At 50.3% G+C, this 19423-nt stretch overlaps 8 protein-coding genes across 8 annotated transcripts; 4 read left to right on the forward strand and 4 right to left on the reverse strand.

The window, feature by feature from the left end:
• Positions 1-1303: 1303 nt before the first annotated feature.
• P175DRAFT_0489620 (putative C6 transcription factor) lies at positions 1304-3578 on the forward strand (the record flags this gene model as incomplete). Its single annotated transcript, XM_040895748.1, has 2 exons — positions 1304-2654; positions 2758-3578. The coding sequence occupies 2 exons, from the start codon at positions 1304-1306 to the stop codon at positions 3576-3578; spliced, it is 2172 nt and encodes a 723-aa protein (XP_040755897.1).
• A 74-nt stretch (positions 3579-3652) lies between these two features.
• optF (small oligopeptide transporter, OPT family) lies at positions 3653-6912 on the reverse strand. The gene is made up of 6 exons (XM_040896324.1): positions 6424-6912; positions 5995-6186; positions 4553-5880; positions 4281-4495; positions 3952-4221; positions 3653-3888 (listed from the first exon to the last, which is right to left on the reverse strand). Exons 1-6 carry the CDS (start codon positions 6466-6468, stop codon positions 3695-3697), a joined length of 2244 nt encoding a protein of 747 aa, XP_040755898.1. The 5' UTR covers positions 6469-6912; the 3' UTR covers positions 3653-3694.
• Positions 6913-7467: 555 nt separating this feature from the next.
• On the forward strand, positions 7468-8654 carry P175DRAFT_0426254 (FAD-dependent oxidoreductase; the record flags this gene model as incomplete). The annotated part of the gene is made up of 3 exons (XM_040893153.1): positions 7468-7848; positions 7917-8314; positions 8369-8654. 3 exons carry the CDS (start codon positions 7468-7470, stop codon positions 8652-8654), a joined length of 1065 nt encoding a protein of 354 aa, XP_040755899.1.
• A 218-nt stretch (positions 8655-8872) lies between these two features.
• Positions 8873-9741, reverse strand: P175DRAFT_0426433 (uncharacterized protein; the record flags this gene model as incomplete). Its single annotated transcript, XM_040893168.1, has 2 exons — positions 8873-9163; positions 9235-9741. The coding sequence occupies 2 exons, from the start codon at positions 9739-9741 to the stop codon at positions 8873-8875; spliced, it is 798 nt and encodes a 265-aa protein (XP_040755900.1).
• A 517-nt stretch (positions 9742-10258) lies between these two features.
• On the forward strand, positions 10259-13008 carry P175DRAFT_0497646 (uncharacterized protein). Its single transcript, XM_040896325.1, has one exon. The coding sequence runs from the start codon at positions 10559-10561 to the stop codon at positions 12662-12664; it is 2106 nt and encodes a 701-aa protein (XP_040755901.1). The 5' UTR covers positions 10259-10558; the 3' UTR covers positions 12665-13008.
• Positions 13009-13668: 660 nt separating this feature from the next.
• On the reverse strand, positions 13669-14156 carry P175DRAFT_0527994 (uncharacterized protein; the record flags this gene model as incomplete). Its single annotated transcript, XM_040899573.1, has 3 exons — positions 13669-13737; positions 13794-13841; positions 13917-14156. 3 exons carry the CDS (start codon positions 14154-14156, stop codon positions 13669-13671), a joined length of 357 nt encoding a protein of 118 aa, XP_040755902.1.
• Positions 14157-14434: 278 nt separating this feature from the next.
• On the forward strand, positions 14435-16762 carry P175DRAFT_038810 (sugar porter family MFS transporter). The gene is made up of 4 exons (XM_040892975.1): positions 14435-14975; positions 15035-15158; positions 15216-15292; positions 15349-16762. Exons 1-4 carry the CDS (start codon positions 14674-14676, stop codon positions 16469-16471), a joined length of 1626 nt encoding a protein of 541 aa, XP_040755903.1. The 5' UTR covers positions 14435-14673; the 3' UTR covers positions 16472-16762.
• Positions 16763-16983: 221 nt separating this feature from the next.
• On the reverse strand, positions 16984-19170 carry P175DRAFT_0513479 (uncharacterized protein; the record flags this gene model as incomplete). Its single annotated transcript, XM_040898754.1, has 6 exons — positions 16984-17267; positions 17321-17625; positions 17786-18050; positions 18104-18680; positions 18763-19015; positions 19072-19170. 6 exons carry the CDS (start codon positions 19168-19170, stop codon positions 17054-17056), a joined length of 1713 nt encoding a protein of 570 aa, XP_040755904.1. The 3' UTR covers positions 16984-17053.
• Positions 19171-19423: the final 253 nt, after the last annotated feature.

The raw sequence follows: 19423 nt of genomic DNA on the forward strand, positions 1-19423 counted from the left end.
GGGTAAACAGTTCGCGAGATGATTCCTAATGTTATGAGGGATGCCCATATCTTGTCTTCCATGGTGTCCCATCGCGCAGCGCAGCATCTTCAAAGTGGTGCCCATGCCCACGAGACATTGGAGGATGGAAGGGTTGGGGGGGGTTGCGAATTCCTCGAGGGTTAGGACAGAGCAGAACAGCAGCCATAGTGCGCTGCTCAACAGCCTCACAGTTGCGGAGGAATATAATAGTACTCCGTCTTGCACTTAACTCCGATTGACCGATCGGAAATTCCCGAGAGGCGCAGTCAATCTACTCTCGTCTGTGGACCCCATAAGCATCAATTTAGGCAACAGAATCTTCGTCAACCTTAGATACTAACCGCTAGTTACACCGGAATTATAGTTAATAGTCAGTCGGCCCCCTATTCGTCATACAGAGTATATTCATCCGCAGTAGCCCTTGGCGGCTGAGAATCCACCCGATCCGCATCCCGAGTTATTCACCTGCACAAGATCCCGAAACGCCTCGGGATGCGCATAGAGCACCGGGTTAACAGACCCCACGGTGGGATCCCCGAAGACTAAGTGGGAGGGTTCGGGTAGGTCTTGAAGATGGAGGTGGTGATGATTTCGGAGAGAGGAAAAGGTTCTCCAGAAACGGTCTATTTCCGTACTTATCTTGTCTCTATCACAGCAGAAAGAACCATATTAGTTGGAGAACGAGAATTTTGAATCCCCTAGAGAGCTGGATAGGTAATAAGGGTCCAGCAATGGATTCCATAATGCTGGTTCTGTAGCAAGAAGCGCAGCAAACGAGGTCCTGACCACGTTAGCTAGCTATCATTTCCGTAGAAAGGTCTGCAGGGACATATTTATCACCTAAGGATTCCCCCAGGCTGGAATTTGGATCGAAAAACTAGAACTGAGCGGAAGTTGACGTCTCTTGGAGGCGTGTATGTGTGTGTGTGTGTGTGTGGTACATGGTGCCTAGGTACGCTACTGGCGCTTCAATGCCAACAGCTGCCCACTCCATGATGAAAAGGGGGGGAGAGAGATAGAATATGACCCTATATCTTTCGGAGATTGCTTTATTAGAGTAAAAAGATGAGAATGACGGATGTTGAAGGTGGTTGAAGGGGTTGTGCCTGGAATCGGCGCTTGACTACAGAGTACACACGATTATTAAACAACTCCTCAATTCTGACAAACAGCAAAGAAACTGTCGAATGTTGGCTTCAATTTTCCTTCTCCTTCTCACAACACCCAATGAACAGGATGGCCTGCGGTTCGAGCCGCTATCTGGGGTCTCTTTTTGCGCACCATGACCAACCGTGACCCTGATTTTCGACTTCAACTGGGCAAATTCCGTCTCGACCCTGTCCCATCGCATCCCCCTCATTCTGCTCCTGTTCCCCCTCCCTCGATCCGGACGGCGGCGCCAACTCATCCTACATCCTCGGCCACTTTACAACAACAACCTCCTCCTCCTATTTCTCCGTCACAATCCCATACTGTTCGTGCCAAACGTGTCTCGACCGCCTGCGACTTTTGTCGTAAACGGAAAAAAAAATGTGACTTCCGCTACCCCAACTGCTCCGGGTGCACGCGAGCTGGTGTCCGTTGCACTATCGCGCCGCCGGGTCCCCAAGTCGCCAGTGCCTCGGTTCCACGGGATCAGCTCGAGAACCTACAAAACCGTGTTCAATGGCTAGAAGAGGTCATTCGTCGCAAAACGGGCATTGCTGTAGCTGATAAGCCAACAGGGAGTGCGCTGGACGGGGATGGCGATCCCGACTGGTGGCACCAGCTGCCAGCCATGGTGATCAAATTGAGTCGCGGGAGCCCGCTTGGCCGGAGCGCAGTATTACCGTCTACTCCAGGCACCATATCAAGCGCAAGTCCTTCAGATGCCAGCCCGTCTGCTATCGGAACCGAATTGCCCAATGTAGGCGAGATCTTTCGTGACAAACTCGAACACCGTCTCCCGTCTGTCGCCCGACCAGTCACGTCTGCAATCCCTCGTGTGCTTCGACTGGCTTCCCTAGAAGAAGCTGAGCGCATCGCCACACAGTATTTCGATAGTATGGGGTTCCAGTATCCATTCATTCACCGCGCCGAGTTCTTCGACAACTTGCGACGAATCTACGCAGGTGAAGTGCCCAGTCCTGAAGTTCACTGCTGCTACCACATCACAATCGCCATTGCCCTCCTTATAGGGTCTGCAGATAGCGCTCAGGCCCAGGCCACCGAGTTCTACCATGCGAGCAACGAAACCTTTCCCACGGCACTGCAAAATGAGGATCTCATGGCGTTGCGCGCCTTGCTGAGCGTGGGCCTATATACAATGTTTGCAACCAGCGGTCCCAGCGTGTGGCATGTCCTAGGCACAGCTCTACGGTTAGCCACTAGCTTGGGATTGCACAAAGTCCGGCAATCGACCAATCTAGTGGATGACGAGATGGCAAAACGCGCCTTCTGGAGCTTGTACAACCTTGACCGGCTGATCGCAAGCACATTGGGCCGGCCGCTGGGGATTGCGGACGAGGACATCACAATGCTCCTTCCACGAGAGTTCAATGATGACTGGACCGAAGCACCAGGTGCCAGCGCAATGACCATTCCACTCCAAGTCATAAAACTTCGTCGCATCTTTTCCCGAGTCTACCGCTACCGTAAGTCTAACCTTCTTCAATCAATCTCTAGTGCAAAGAGCAAAAAAAAAAAAAAAAAAAAAAAAAAAAAAAAAAAAAAGAGGCTATACTTATACAACCACAGTATACAGCACGAACCAACCCACCCCGACGCCCACAGAACTCGCCTTAACCCTTCGACATTTCCGCCAGGAACTTGACGACTGGCGAGCCAACGCCCCCGTGTACCCGCCTGCCCTTCTCTACTCCACAAGCTATTATGACTATCTCTACGCAACTACCCTCCTTCTTCTCTACCGCCCCAGTCCCCGCAATCCCACACCAGACCCAACCAGCATCGTCAGCTGCGGCAATGCCAGTATCCAAGTCATTCGCTCCTATTGGGACAGCTACTCTGCCGGCAAACTAAAATGGATCTGGCTCACGCTGAGCCAAATCTACTTCGCGGGCATTACCATTCTCTGGTGTCTAAACCAGAACTTCCACGCCGTCAACGACGGCCACCTCCCGGTTTGGCAGGCCGACGAGCAAATGATGCGGCGCGCCATCCAAGCCGTCGTCATTATCCTCGAGGAATACGGAAAACGTCGACCGGGAGTCGAGCGTCTCGCTGAGACCTTCCGTCAACAAGGCACGATGCTTTTCAGCCATCTAGCCTATCAGCAGCAGCAACAACAACAACAACAACAACAACAACAACAACAACAACAGTCTGCCCCTCCTCTGCCTCCAGCACCTCCACAACCTCCTCCGCCTCCCCCGCTTCTTCCTCCTTCGGAGCCGGTGCTCATTGCGCCGCCTGTGCCGCTGGCGCCGGTGTTGGATGATGTGTTGTTGGTGGACGCGTCGGGGAATATTCCTGTGATGGATCCGCAGTTGGCAGAGCAATTGTTCTACTCGTATGATTGGTTCCAGGAAGAGATGGCAACGTATTATACCTTATAAAGCTACAGATGACGCTTATCTTTAATGATGAATGCAGAGTGCTACGGACATGCATAAACCGATATACCATTATAATTTATTCTACTATTTACCTAAAATCAATGTATATTGAGTTGCTACTCCCAAGTAGTCGGACCAAAATGTTCCCCGGGGGGTAGACGCTTCCACGGGATACCTAGACCGTCTGCCGTATTCCTGAACACAGAATTCCCCCACCAGCGTAGAGGCCCAGCAGGTAACAAGATGCAGAAGAATATGATCACGGTGGACACAGCGACACCGGAGTCTAAAGCTGCGCTGAGCACATAATCTAGGATCGTCAGTGGATGCTTCGCTTTATAAAAAAGAATCATGACTGCTGCAGAGGACTTACTGTACTTAGACCACCAAGCTGGTCGGCGTCGCTTGATAATTCCATTAAAAATCACGTTCACAACCCACCAGGAAGAAAAGTTAATGCCCGTAGCGGGAGGAACTTGACCCATCGCTCCGAATGCCACGGGCCACGAGATGTAATTAAATTGCTTCCATCGGCGGCCTAGGAGATACGTGATGATTACGACCACCGGGCCAACAAGAAAGAACCACAGGAGGTTCCCATACATCTGGCCCGGCGAGAAACTGCGGCCAGGCCCAAGGACACCTTCAATGTGTTAGTGACAGCCTTTAATAAAACAGAAACAATACAATAATGGTTCTCACCCCAAATGAGAGAGGACGAGTAAGTCACCATGCCATGGGGGCAGGAGAATCCGCCCTCAGCGTCTCGTGTGCAGATACCATCAATATGGGTGAGCATGAACACTGTCACACCACACTGAACAACGGCCCCGATAAGTGTTGCCAATCCCTGCGCGGCGAACAGTGTACGAGGTGCGATATGAAGATAGTGCGCTAATTTCATATCAGCCACGAACCTAGAAGACAGTTAGTCCACTTCGGTTCTCTAGGATTTTTATCTCGTTTGTCCTTACTCTAGACCCTGGGATACAGCCACATAGCCGTAGAACTTAAAAGCCATGTTCGCAATGGGTCTTCCAAGAAATGCATAGCCCCCAATGAATTCCGTAATGAGATTTAGTTGATTGCTCGTAATATTTGTCACGGCCTTGATAATCCCCACAGGGATGAAGTATACCATAGGCATTATGAATACCAATAAGACTGCCCACGCTGGTAACCCCGTATGCCATACTTCATTAGTGACAATGCTCAATGCAAATACCACAAGAGTCACTGCAGCAAACCACCACCAAGGAACAGGTGCATAAGATTCCATCAGTCGTGCGTGGATATCCTTCTTGTTGCGTCCTCTCCATTGCTCAAGCAAATCCTTCCCGTGGTACAACGCGGTATGGACGAAGATCCCCGTAAGGTTGGCGAATGCTACACCGTATGTTATAGCATATCCCGCCGGCAGAAACATAGGTGAGTAATTGCGATATGCTTGAGTGTTCACTGTGCCATCGCTGTTCATGACACGGCTAGTGTTGTAAGGATGGCCAGTATTATCGAAGGTATTGGGGTCCAGCACTGGTAGGTAGGCAGAGTCCCAGGTGTTTCTATAATAAACGATCGGAACAATAACCCAAAAGAACAACGCAAATGATCCCATGACGTTCAACCCCGCCCAGAATGGAACAAGTAGAGGGCTTTGGTTGGCGAAGACGACCTGCGCCCAGTCGAACGTTAACAGCGACATACCAAGCCCGGATCGCTGGCCGAAGAGCTGGTTGACCACAACATTAGTAGGCACAATCCAGCAAATGAAACTGAACATGCTAAGGGCTGTGAAGAGGTAACCTGGAACAAAGTACCATAAGGCTCCACCAATGAAGACCAGAAGAAAGAACCTTGGGCGTGTTATAACCCAACTATCAGCAACTTGGTTGCAGTTTGAGTGCAGGGTTGTCAGCAGGGCGGCATTTGAGAGCGCCTGGGGCCAGATCATTGTAGCTGGCTCAACAAGCCAGCGCGAGACCATCCCAGCGAGGCCAAACCCAAATAACTGGGTGGTGATAGACAACAGAACCTCAAATCCACCCTGCGAGGGCATGTCGTAGAATTTAATCATCGCCTCGATTATCTGGGTAGCCGCCGCCGACCCAAACGAGACGTTGGCCATAATTGTGATCAAGGCATGTTCTTTAATATTGAAGTTGCGATCTGGGTTGAGCCAACCCAAAGGTATCCAGCGTGCCCAAGCACATCCAATCGGATAGGCCAGCAGCTGGGCAACCAGAGCAGTTATCGAGACACTTGGTTGTCGCAGGCTGAAGAACTGATTCAATCCGCTTCCCACCTATCACCACAGCCAGTCAATATATGAAACATGATGAGTACATAAGCGGGGTCAAAAGTACGAAGAGTTAATTGGGAATCAATGTTGAATGGGAATGAGGGCAAGAATGCTTACAATCGTAAAAACAATGCCAATAGTCCACATCCGGACCGTACTAACAGGCAACTTTACATCGTCTACCGGTTGAATGACGGCACGAACCTCTGGGAATGGTGAGTCGTCCGCTTCATAGGGGAGAATCTTCTCCGCGTCGGTATCACTGAGGATGCCATCGTCGCGATTGTCCAAATTATTAAGGGGGGATTCCTAGGGCCCCGAGTCAGCTCACATTTGTACTTCCCTACAGAGTACATGGCATCTGCACTCAAGCGGAGCACCAAGTCTGCATTATCGGGCGGATCTGTCAAATATTACTGAATGTAGTAATATCTACTCCGTAGACGATGAAGCCGAGGCGGGTAAAGAAATGCATCGAAATTTTGGCTCCCAACCAGGTTGGGGTACCAATTGCCGAAGCAGGACGCGACAGACATTCTAACCCACCTGGATGGAATCCTTCCGAAGGAGTTTTCCGTCAACCTCCGCCATTGCCCGCAAGAGACAGATGTAATCTACCCTGCGGGGCAGCTAAATCCCACGAGCAGCGATGAAGGCCCTGATTGTTCGTTGATTTCGTTGGATAGTGGAAGACCGGTGGAGTCCTCAAGCCTCTCGTGGATTGATCAGCGAGGCCAACAGCCATTCATTCCAGGAGAGACCGAGTTGATAAAAACTAAAACTCGCCGGATACTGTGATCACAGCAAGTTCATTGAAGAGAGTCTGAGGATAATACCAATCCGTGGGTATGGACGACAGAGAGAGTGTTCAGAAGGCGGGGGGGGGGGGAAGGGGAGCGAAGGAAGCGAGGAGACGAAGTCATTCCTATTCGCGGGTCCACCGTTTTCCTCTCATCCTCTCTGAACACTTTAACCACCAAACCCCATTCTTTTTTGAATTCATTGTATTCAAAATCCCCGTGTCAAATAATATGGATCCTGGCAAGAAAAATCAATATACTTCCCGATATCAAATGGCGTGCATCGGGAGTGAGCACGCTATATTAGCGGACTGATCCGCTCCCAATCTTCCTATGTGAGTTAAACCGACATATCAGACTTGTTCGATTCGCTGACGCGCGTCCCAACAAGTCAATGACAAGCTCGTAGCTTGTGCAAGCCCGGGATGGGATGCGGACTGCAAGTAAATACTGGCAAATCAGCGGCTACATCCGACCGCCCTCTACCTAGGAGTACATTTTAGGACAGTTATCCATCTGGAAACTGCGGCAAACGAACTAGTGTGGAATAACACTATGATATGGACCGTTAAAAGCTGGCTGTTGGTGCTCCACTTCTCTCAATATGCGCACAGAGTGTATACCCCCAATAAGAACGGTCTTGTCATCTTGTCTCGTTCCGGACTGTCCTTTGGATTTTGCCTCCCAGGTCGTGACTGTGTCTAACCTTTCCTCGTCATTTCCGGTGTGCCTACCAGCTTCACAAGGGGGTCCGCGATTGAGAGACAGACAATAGATAAATCCTGTCAAAATGGGAGAGTGCAGCCACCCCGTCGATTCCTCCAACATTCCATTCCCCCAACGCCCTATAATTATTCTTGGGGCAGGTATCATTGGCTGTGCTACGGCAAGACAGCTCCTTCTCAAGGGCTTCTCCGTTATTCTGGTGGCGGAATATCTACCAGGGGACCAGAATATCTTCTATGCATCAGCCTGGGCCGGAGCGGCATGGCACGCAGCAGGTGGAATCAGCCCTGAGTATCGATATATCCAAGCCGTTTCCTACAGACATCTACTCAAAATGGCACGAGAGGAGCCCGAATCCGGAGTCTGTATTGTTGATTCCCGAGAATATCTGGAGGACGCCCCATCTGAGAACTCTTCCATCTGGGGGAAAACCGTACTGTCCAAGGTAAGCCAAGGTCAAGGTCAAGGTGTATGGTGTATGTATACCTTTCATCTCTGACAGTTATATTATAGTTCCGTGATTTAAATCCGGACGAATACCCCCCGAACTTCAATTGTGGGTGGGCCTACGAATCCGTTGTGACCGATCCTACGCATCACATGCCATACCTTCGCGAGAAGATTCTTGCTCTCGGTGGTCAGTTTATTCGAAAACGGGTCGCCTCTTTATCTGAGCTGTACACGTTGTTTCCAGAGTCAAGAATTTTCATCAATGCAAGTGGAGTAGGGAGTAAAACACTGCATGATGTCCAGGATGACAAGTGTTTCCCTGAACGAGGCCAGAATGTGTTCTTTCGAACAAGTAACTGCAACACGATGTACTTCCGCAACGGCAAAGAGTACACCTACGTGATCCCTCGTCCTCAATCCCATGGTGTAGTCTTGGGAGGTGTCAAACAAAGAGATAGTTTGTACGTTTTAACCAACCCAGATGTATATCTGTTCAAAGACACTCATTGTCGCAGGTCCCCAGATGTAGACATGGATATCGCCAGAGACGAGATCGCACGTGCACATCGTCTGGCCCCTGAAATTGTCCCAGAAAATCCTCCTGAAGACTCACTCAGCTATATCGTCGGCATTCGTCCTTCGAGAGAGGGTGGGTTCAGGCTAGATTCTAAGCAAATTGGAGCTCGTATCATCCTCTCGGCATACGGATTCGGTGGTGGTGGATACGCCTTCTCGTACGGTATAGGAGATGCTTTGGTGAACATGGTCGAAAAGGCTGAGAGGGATAATATTATCCTCTGACCCCCCCTAGGTTTTATTATCGTGGACATCGCTATTAATTAGCACTATATTCGTCCTTTTATCATGCTATCCTTCTATGTTTATCTTGGGTTGAATCACCGGGTTTAGCGCGAACATTTCACTCTTTGCAGCAACTTGCTTACTATTTACAGCCTATTTGTTGTAACTCTCGTCAGGCCCAACTATTCTCACAAAAGTGGAACGCATGTCCATTGACATCACTGCTCAGCTTTCCTTTTATGGACAGCACTTTCCACGCGACTGAATATGGAATCTAGCTTTGTTTGGCCCCTCTCGTGTTTTTCAACTTTGACCTTCTCCGATGCCAATACGGGTGGCAGCCCCCGGACACGCAACTTTGCATCTTCGAGGAGCTCGATCTCTCGCTCGCGCTGTTTCTTGACTGTTGGCACAGACCAGGAATTCGAAGTCGTCGCTTTATACGCTAGTTTATACTTGGACCCCGTGAGACTAGTTTCGTATGTGTTGGCATCGACCTTCTTAACAAACTAGACCCCTTGTGAGACACCATTGCTTCTGGCAGTGCACCTCGCCAGAGAATTATTCTTAGGAATCTTACCTGGTGGCCAACAATAAGCCAATGGTACTCGGTGCCAACGGGGGCGCCGCTGCCCTGGGGGGCTTTCTTCTCCCGTCTCTTCTTCGTCCTATAATCAATCTTCCAAAGATTGGGTTCTTCTTTCGTCTCTTTCCATACTCCCTGGTCGTAGTTCCAGATGTGCGAGCCTCCCACCGCCATTCCAGAGTAGTATTGGCCTTTGTAGGATTTCAACGCGTTGTATCCTCCCTCCAAGCCGCGGCTCGTTGTCCTTTTGTCCTCGTGAGTATCAGCGATCGTATGCATAGATTCCTCGGGCGTTTCTTCATCCGGATCTCGGAAGAGCTCTTCGCTCTCTTCGGGAATCACTTCCTCCGGTGGAAAGTCCCCGCCCTTCGCTGAAAAACGAGATGTCTCTGGCTCTGAGGGGCCGTCATCGCTAGTAGACGCAGCGCGGTATCCTGCAGAAGGCTCGTTGGTAGTGTTTTGGACAGTAGTTGAAGCAAGTTTCCTGCGTTTCTGGGGCATTTTAATTGATTTCATGATGTTGCAGTAGATTGACAGCTCCAGGCCCATCAGGGGAAACTACCTACTACTTAGTAATTCAACATGTGTGAAGCTTAACTACTAACTAGTAGGACTGTGATGTAATGCGTATTGATTGAGTGCATCATAATTACGTTTAATACTGAAACCCAGGTAAACCGTGGTTTATATACAGATTCTTGTTTGATTTCAGTGTACAACCATGTATATTAGTGTACTCTTGATATATATCAGAGCTTCCTAAGCTTTTACCAGAGGCACCCTTGGGCAAGACTAGGGTTTAGAGTGGTGGTGTTTTAGAAGCGAGATGCAGGACCAATTACCGGTACCTTTTTTGTAGCTGTCCGAAGCCATTTCCGGTCATAGTTAATACGCGTAATTTATCAAGATTGAATCAACGAATGACAGAACAGGATACAATGCCTGAGGCTAGAGGAAGCAGGCAGCAAGGCAACAAGGCTCGGACGGCGTGATCGATTTCCATCCCCGCGACAGTCTTCAGTTTCCTACACTTACTTGAGAGAGACAATCCATGCGGGGGCGAGAACTCGTCCCTTCATATATTTCCCTACCTGTCGCGGTTGTTCCTGATTCTTTCTTTATTCCTTCTCTTTACGAGAGGGACTCCACTCGTTGATTTACAAAATACAGACCTTCTGGAGACTGATTGCAGTCGAAGTCACTGACTGCTACCAAGCTGCCCCAATCGGGTCTGGCCCTCTCCCCCCCCCTTGATTGCGGTCTGTCCTGTCGTTTCGGTTTGCTGGTATCGTCGTAGACGAACTTAGTCGGCACCAAAATGGCCGACGAAACTCAGGTCTTATCCATTCAGGACCGCATCAAGGCCTTGAAACAGGCACAGGCTGGACAAGGTACTGAGGGGCCAGGATCGCCGTTCCTGGGCTCACAGCAGCCAACCGCCTTTGCGCTACGTCCAGCTCCTCCACGGGCCAACTCAATCACCAACAACACTCTTTCGCATAACAGCTCTAATGGCTCTGCGCCTCCCAAATTACCAGCATGTAATACGATTCCGATCCCTGGGGTTCCACCACGCCCAATTCCTCGACCAACCCCCAACGATGTGACCCCAGCGACCGGGCAGAAGCCCAGGATCCCCCCGCCTCTGCCAGCCCGCAAAAGCTCGAGCCAACTAGCTCCCTCATTACCTCCTCGACGGCCTTCCGGCGATTCTATAGCCTCTGATGTATCCGGATCAACGTCTACAAGCTCTGGGAGGTCGAGAGTAACTGCGGCCAGTTCTACAGGTTCTGTGGTAAGGGCGCCGGCATGGGGCGTGGGTGAGCTCCCCCCTTTGCCTCTTAAACGGCAACCGTCGCAGCCCATCCTACCGGTGTCGCGCCCGAAAGCTACGACTACTCCAAGCAGTGGAAGTTTGTCGGCTCCTCGACCATCTCTCCCCCCTCGTCGGAGCTCAAACCAAAGCGTTGTCTCGACCGAGAGTAGTAGCTTCTCTCAGTCCCGTCTCCCCCCTGCATTGCCCTCCCGAGATAAGTCACCGGCTCCTAGCGAAGAAATCGGTAGTAGACAACCAACAAAAAGACTTCCGCCACCACCCCCTTCCGGGGCCGAGTTGGATAAAATCCAGCGCTCGGGGTTTTCTGCAATGCATAATAAGATTTTGGATAGGGATACGAAGGGCGCTGGCCGAGAGCAAATTCCAGCCGAGGTGCCGCCGCCAGCACCACCACCTGTGCCGCTAGCGTTGCGCCCAGACCTTTCTCAGATACAAGCCACCAAGCCAAAAGTTTTCGTGACAAATGGAACACCCGTGGTACAGAGTTCGGGATGTTTGAAATGCCGTGACTTTTCCGGGCCAGACACCCACGCCGCCCGGTATCCGCGAGAATCACTTCCCACTCAAGATATCGGATGGCTGGCTAGGGAGCTCACTGCTCCGTTCATCTCCCACACGGACAAGGCGAGAGCCCTCTTCACGTGGCTGCATCACAACGTAGATTATGATGTGTACTCGTTTTTCAACCGTTGCGTCAAGCCGTCGACGCCTTCGAGCACCCTTGCTTCTGGGCTCGCTGTCTGCGAGGGCTATGCTGGCCTCTTTGCTGCGCTGGCCATTCAAGCGGGGTTGGAGGCAGCCGTGGTCTCCGGTCACGGCAAAGGTTACGGCTATTCCGCTCCAGCCCCAGGAGCACCTCTCCCACCCCAGGCGGCAGGCCATGCCTGGAACGTGGTGAGGATTGACAACGGGCAATGGAAACTCATCGACCCCTGTTGGGGTGCTGGGCATATTCAAGGACCGGGCCAACCGTATGTTCGTAGCTTTAACCCGGCGATGTTCACGGATTCCAACGATGAGTTTGGGCTTCGGCACTTCCCTACGAACGCAAGCCACTTTTACCGAGACGATGGGCGGCCTGAAATCAGTTGGGAAGAATACATTCTAGGCCACCCAAATTCACCATTTGGTGCAGCCCAGCCCAATATATATGGGGATGCAGATAAGCACAGCATTGGAAGACGGTCTTTCCGACCAGCGGCGGAGTGTATATCGGTCAACCAACCCGGCCCCCTGCGTGTTCAATTCAACCTGATCTGCGAGCACTGGACGCTGGAAGGTCACAGCCGGGCAAAACCGGGTCTGTTTCTGTTGCTGGTGCATGGCATTGACGGCCGCAACGACGACCGTCTTCCTTTGACGCATTACCGAGGCGCTGGGCCGACTGGCGGCGGAGATGTCTGGTATGTGGATGTCCCCGATGCGAGAATTCTGGGAGCACCAGGCCAACAGGTCCAACTTGCGGTTCTTACAAGCTTTGGAGACAAACAAGATGCCCGGGGGGTTACCGCAGAGGAGTACCGGCGTCAAGTAGGCCGGGTGGGGATGGCCTGGGCAATCATTGCAGAGTGGGAGCTTGTGGCTTAAGGGGTTATACCGTTATTATCCTTGATCAATCTAGCCGAGGTGGAATAATTATTGATTCATTGGCATGTCTTTTTTTTTTTTTTCCCTTCCTAATTATTCATCCGCGCATTGTGAACACTCAGTCCCTGCTTGGTCCCGATTTCTTTTCTTTTATACCCCATTTTCAGGCTAGATGACCCTCGCGCAGCATCGGGGTTTGTTAATACACGAAATGATAACAATAATGCTAATGACGACATGGTTCTCTTCTTCCCTCCCTGTATCCTGTTGGAACTTTGTTATCCTCGTGTTGCAGACATGACCGAGGGTGTATACCCGCCAGGAGATTTTTAAAAAGAAATAAAATTGAATTATCCAAAATCCTGCTCAAGCATTGGTGGCTGTCGAACTAAAGAAATAAGGCCGGATCAGGGCCATCGGGTAAATTCCAGAGAAAGAACTCGGGTGATTCTATTTTGCCGGATTATATTGTTGACCTGTGAATTCTTCAAGCATCTTGATAGACGGAGGAATGAATCAGAACAAAACATCCGGGTAAATTTCCTGATTCAGCCATGGCTGCCTCAGGTACCGGGCAACGTCTTCGCTCTTCGCCTCGGGATTTCTCTCCCACTTCACCTTTCCATCTGCATCACTTTTACCCCAAGAGATCTCATTGGACTGGCTAATTAATTAATTACCATAATCCATTCTGCCTTCATCTGACGATGGACACACCGGTTAGAGGTCTAATTGGGGATGGTGACCTGCGTTCTCTGCGCTGATGGGCTGGCTGGCTGAGCGTCGTCGCTGCCCCAAGGCACCAAGCAGAATGGTTCCTTTTCCTCCCGACTCCCTTTTTTTCTTTTCTTTTTTGATGGATATCGGCTGATTATCTCTTAATTTGGGGTTATTGTTGTCGTTGAGTTCTAGGATGAATGAATGAATGGCTTTCCGAACCCATCGCCAGTTCAGCCTCATAAACAACGACAAAAACCATATCCTTACATTCCGTCACCGCCGGGTCAGGAATCCTGGCCGTTGATCAATGCCGTCTCGGCTTCGTCTTCATAGGCGGCTGGTGGAGGGGATTTCTGCGTCCGGGTTTTTGCGCCTTGGCCTGTCGTTCCCGGCCTCCTCATCGGCTTACCTCACACAGATCTGGAGTTCCCCGGATCCCTCCACGCTTCAACCCGGGCTGGTCGAATGAAACACATTCTCCTGCTTCCAATCAACCCTTTTCCGTCCTTCCTTTCTCCGCCCAGGGTCACACTCGGCTATCCCGATGTTGTGATTGCCGATTGCTTTCCTCCGGTTTGACTCTGATTTGTTGTAATATCCATGTTGGAACTGCCCCTGTTCTCCAGTCCACATGCATAGCCTTTCCCCGTGGATTCCCCCATTGTTCAATAGTTTCACTGTGGGCAGCGACATCCTCTAATTTCAAACAGACAGTCGGAATTATTCTCGCAGCCACCACCATCATATATATCTGCACACGGGGTGGAGTCATCCTGATGTTTTCGTCGATTATTTGGGCATCAGCTCCCATTTCCCTAACCAGATGCGCTCAATGCGAATTCTAGCGCCAATCAGCTGTGGCGCTGAGCTACCTGAAAACTTGACTCTTCATGACTCGGGATCAGAACATGCCGTCGCCCCCAGTTCCGAAGACTTGAAGGCGTCAAGGAAGCTAGGAATATGGCATGAGAATTGCCACTCGTGACTATGGGACCGTTTCAACAAAGTTCGTCTCTTTTGCTCGACGTAATTGTCTCCTCATTCATTCGGGGTCATACTTCCGTACCACTTCCCAAAAGAGATGGGGAAATAAAAAAATAAACTATTTAAGCCCTCTTGCTTTCCCCTCGCTTTCCCCAGTTTTTCTTTTCTTGTTTCTTTCCTTTTCTTTTCTGTTCTCTTCCTCTTTTCCCCATCGTTCCCCCCTTATCTGGCGGCTGTCTTCCTTCTTGGGTAGACTTCACACTTGCTTGTTGTCTACTTGAAGCGAAGGAAAAGTCTCTGCCAACATGCCCATTGGCAACTTATACTTTATTTCGGCCATCGCCGTCATCGGTGGTGGTCTTTTTGGTTTCGATATCTCGTCTATGTCGGCTATCATTAGTACAAAGGCCTATCTTTGCTACTTCGACCAAGGCGCCCCTCAATATGATGACAGTGGAGAGCGGGTTTGTAAAGGTCCCTCGGCAGATGTCCAAGGAGGTATCACTGCCTCAATGGCTGCAGGCTCTTGGCTGGGGGCCTTGATTTCGGGGTTTGTGTCCGACATGCTTGGCCGTAAATCTGCCATCATGATCGGTGCTGTCATCTGGTAGGTGACCTACCACACCCCCCTCTATTTTATACTGCAGCTAACAGGAATGTCCATAGGTGCATCGGTTCGATTATTGTTTGCGCCGCCCAGGATATTCCTATGCTGATTGTTGGTCGTATTATCAACGGCCTAAGTGTGGGAATCTGTTCCGCCCAGGTGCCTGTCTACATTTCGGAGCTGGTATGGCCTTTCCTTTCGCACGACAACAATTACAACTTATCACTCACCTTTCCGTAGGCCCCTCCTACAAAGCGAGGTCGTCTCGTAAGCCTGCAGCAATGGGCGATTACAATCGGCATCTTAATCATGTTCTAGTAAGAACTTGCTCATCCAATGGTATCGATGAATCAACACTGATGTAAATGTCTAGTATCTCGTATGGGTGCAGCTATATCGAAGGCACCGCCGCTTTCCGGATTCCGTGGGGTCTGCAGATGATCCCCGCTGTTTTGCTATTCTTCGGGATGATGCTGCTTCCCGAGTCCCCTCGCTGGTTGGCTCGCAAGGACCGGTGGGAGGAATGTCGGGAAGTCTTGACTTTGGTTCATGGGAAAGGCGACCCGGATTCTCCGTTTGTTCACCGTGAATTCGAAGAAATTAAGAGCATGTGCGAATTTGAGCGTCAAAACGCCGACGTCTCTTACCTGGAGCTTTTTAAGCCCAAAATGATCAACCGTACCCATGTTGGTATCTCCATGCAGATCTGGTCTCAGCTGACCGGTATGAACGTTATGATGTACTACATCACCTATGTCTTTGCTATGGCTGGTCTGGAGGGCAATAACCTTCTCGTCTCCTCCAGCATCCAGTACGTGATTAACGTCTTCACGACAATCCCCGCTATTATCTGGGTCGACCGCTGGGGCCGCCGTCCCACCCTCATTGCTGGTGCCATTGGCATGCTCACCTTCTTGTTCGCCAACGGCGGTCTCATGGCCACTTATGGCCATGCTGCCCCAGCCGGAGGGTTGAACGGCATTGAAGCTCAGTCCTGGATCATCAGGGGTGCCCCCAGTAAGGCTGTGATCGCCTGTACGTACCTGTTTGTCGCATGCTACGCGATTTCCTGGGGTCCTGTCTCGTGGCTGTATCCTCCTGAACTGTTCCCTCTCCGCGTCCGTGGCAAGGCCAACGCGCTCTGCACATCCTCCAACTGGGCCTTCAACTTTGCTCTCGGCTACTTCGTTCCCCCGGCCTTTGTCAATATCAAATGGAAGGTTTATATCCTTTTCGGGGTCTTTTGTGCCACCATGGCTCTCCACGTGTTCTTCATGTTCCCCGAAACTGCCGGTAAGACTCTGGAAGACATCGAGGCCATCTTTACCAACCCCGACGGCATTCCTTACATCGGTACTCCGGCCTGGAAGACCAAAAACGAGTACAGCCGGGGTGCTATTCTCCAACAGACCGGCTTCGATGCCGATGAGGAGAAGCGTGTCGGCAGTGTTGCAGTGCATGCTGAGGTGGCCGAGAAACACGTCGCTGATGCATAAATTTATATGATAAAATGACAAGATGAGATGACAAAAAAAAAAAAAAAAGCGAAACCCACGACCACTGAATACGAGATCTCCATGGACAGACAGACAGACAGACAGAAAGAGAGAGAGAGAGAGAGAAAAAAAAAAGGTGGTAGCTGCGGTCATGTGTCTGGGTGTTTTATTAATTCCTTCCATGTAACTATATTTTGGCGTTCTCTTCCCTGAATTTCTTTTTCCCAGGATCAGATTGAAAAGGTCAATATTCATCATCAATTACTTATTTTTATTTTTTTTTTCACTGTCTCCGTAGTAGTTAATCGGCAGGAATGCCAAGGGATAAAGCCTCACTTACACAAACTTATTGGATGTGAATGAGAGCCATTCTGTAGATTCTGTTTCTACATGAAATCCCTATATTTTGACTCGAATGATAGTGAGCAAATGGTATGTATGTACACCTTAATTGTCCTCTCGTCGTCATCTACTTTCTTCTACCCTGACTGAAGGTTCCGGACTGATCCTGGAAGAAACCCAGGAGGAGGTCTTGGATCTTTGAGTATGCTAGGAGCGCTTTCGAGCAACCGAGATTCGCTCCTAGACCATGCTAGTCTGATAAAGCCTCCTCCACTCCATATAACGCTCCTTGCTTGATACGCCACTACCGAGTTGCCGGTCAAACTCCTCTTGTGCTCCCGGTTGGCCCGGTCGTCGTTTCAGTCTATACGGCCACTTGTCAATGACAGTATGGTTTTCCTTCATGGCCGCTTCAAAGAGAGGGGCCTCGGAGAACATGAACCACTTCGAATATCTGCTGCCCGGATCAGTATAAGTCCTTTCATTAATTATGTGATGAATGCTTACCGGTCGAAGATGTGGTCGTAGGTTGTGACAAGATCCTGCCCGGCGGTCAACTTGAGGATCCAGGGACTATACTTAAACGCGAGTCCTGGCTTGGGCGGGAGATACTTCAAGAGTCTTTCTTTGGCTATGCGATCTGCAGTGAGAATATGGATCTTGTCTTGGCCGGTTAAAGTCTCTTCTACGGCGTTCATGAATAGGGTAATCAAGGTCGCATGAGGGTTGTCGAGCGGCGTTTCAAGCAAAGGCACCATCAAATACAGCGTGCGGTGGATGCCTAACCAACCGGCATCGGAAATGTTGGACACCTGTGCCATGACATTAGTAGTTGTGTTATGTCAAGTCACTTCAACCAACGAGGGAGAAATTCTGCTCGACCGAACGGAACCGTAGGCATTCAGTCATGCAGGGGGAAAGTCTGCATAATATAGAGAGGCTTGCTGCGTGTTGTGGGTGGTACGGTCTTACCTCAATTCTGCTAAACGAATCCTTCTCGACGTATTGCGGCAGGTCACTGGCGTCGACCTGGAAGAGACGAAACGAGACATCAAGGCTTGAGAGTCGATCAAGAAAAGTCCGAAGCGTTCCCTGGAGATAAAAGAAGAGCTTGCCGTATATATCAGCCGTTGCTGCGCCGCTGGAGGTATTCGCAACGTCCTCGGATGGCCACCCATGAAGAGGATCAGCGCTGTCAGGCATTGGCCAGGTATGATGAGCATTCTGAAAGAAGGACCTGCTTTATCTTAGTACAACAGGGGTCACTTTTAATCCCCGGCGCCAACTCACAGATTGGGCTCTTGAAATTCGTGCCGCGGATATCCAAACGGGAGCAGGAGGCCGTCTGCACGGAATCGTTCAAATGCAACTCGATGGGGAGGAGACTGGAAGCACATGTGTCGCTCACGATAGTCTCTCCTTGATTCAGCTAAAGTGATGGCAGTGCGGATTTGGTGTGCGCGTTCAGCTGTCAGGCCAGACGGGGCGTCAAACAAAGCCAACAGGCGGTCCCAGGATGATTTCTGGAGGACAACCCGGAGAGATTGTCGCCCAAATTGCCATGTTTTCCCCAAGAGCGTTTGAGGTGGTTTGTTTTTCACTTTTTCGCAAACGCTCTCGATGAGCGGACGAACCTGGCCGCGAATGATCTCTGTATCAGACTTGCGTACAAACGCTGAGTACCAGAGATGAATCATGCAGTCAACTGCCTCGTCCACTTCCTCAACCACGAGGGCTATGAGAAGCAAGATAATGTTGCGGGCCACGATATCGAAATCCCGGTCATTGATCACAAGGCGGAGGGAGTGCCTATAGCTAGTCGGAAGTTGGGCAATCGTATTGACAATATTTCGAATATCCCCGGAGGCTGTATATAGGGAACAATGCCCCCCCCCCCCCCCCCCGGTCAGTTGTCGACCTGCCGTGTGATATTGTATATATATACATACCGGCACAGAGGATGCTCACCCCTCTACCATATTCAGCTCCTTCATTTGATCCAAGTCGGAGGATGTCGAAGGCAGGGACGTTGCCCCAGAGGTACTTCTTTGCCCCAAACTGTTCCGCCATCCCTCCCCCAATAAACGAAGGTGCTCTATTCTCTAAAATCCAACCTGGCTGCCACGTTGTTTTACCCAGGGGCGACCTGCATGCGGATCTATGTGTAGGCCAGTGGAAAGTCTGGCATGCCTGATCGCAGTACTATGTCGCTAGGTGCATCAGAACAACCGACCCAGTCCACATGTACATGAACTTACAACAACAAGAAGACAGTTTTTGCAAGCTTTTGTGCCTTGTTTCTTACAATCCGTTCGATCAGGGCTCCAATTAGCGCAGATGTACTTGGAGGCTGGCATATTCCTGTAGTTGCTGTTAAACGTGAACAAAAACCAGAAGGCAGGGTAGTTGAAACATAGAAGCATCAATATTACTAGCTGCGATGGAAACTGCCTCAATCATAAATATAGGTAGTCTATGAACAAAAGTCCCATTTCAGACCATTAACCCCGCACGCATACATGCCCAAATACCCCTGGTTCTCTATATTAAAGCCATATTATGTATACGATCCTTGCACAAGGCTGGCTGACAGGCATCGGTTTGTGGTGG

The sequence above is a fragment of the Aspergillus ochraceoroseus genome, assembly GCF_002846915.1.
Source record: "Aspergillus ochraceoroseus IBT 24754 chromosome Unknown P175scaffold_1, whole genome shotgun sequence".
Classification (NCBI taxonomy): Eukaryota; Fungi; Ascomycota; class Eurotiomycetes; order Eurotiales; family Aspergillaceae; genus Aspergillus; species Aspergillus ochraceoroseus.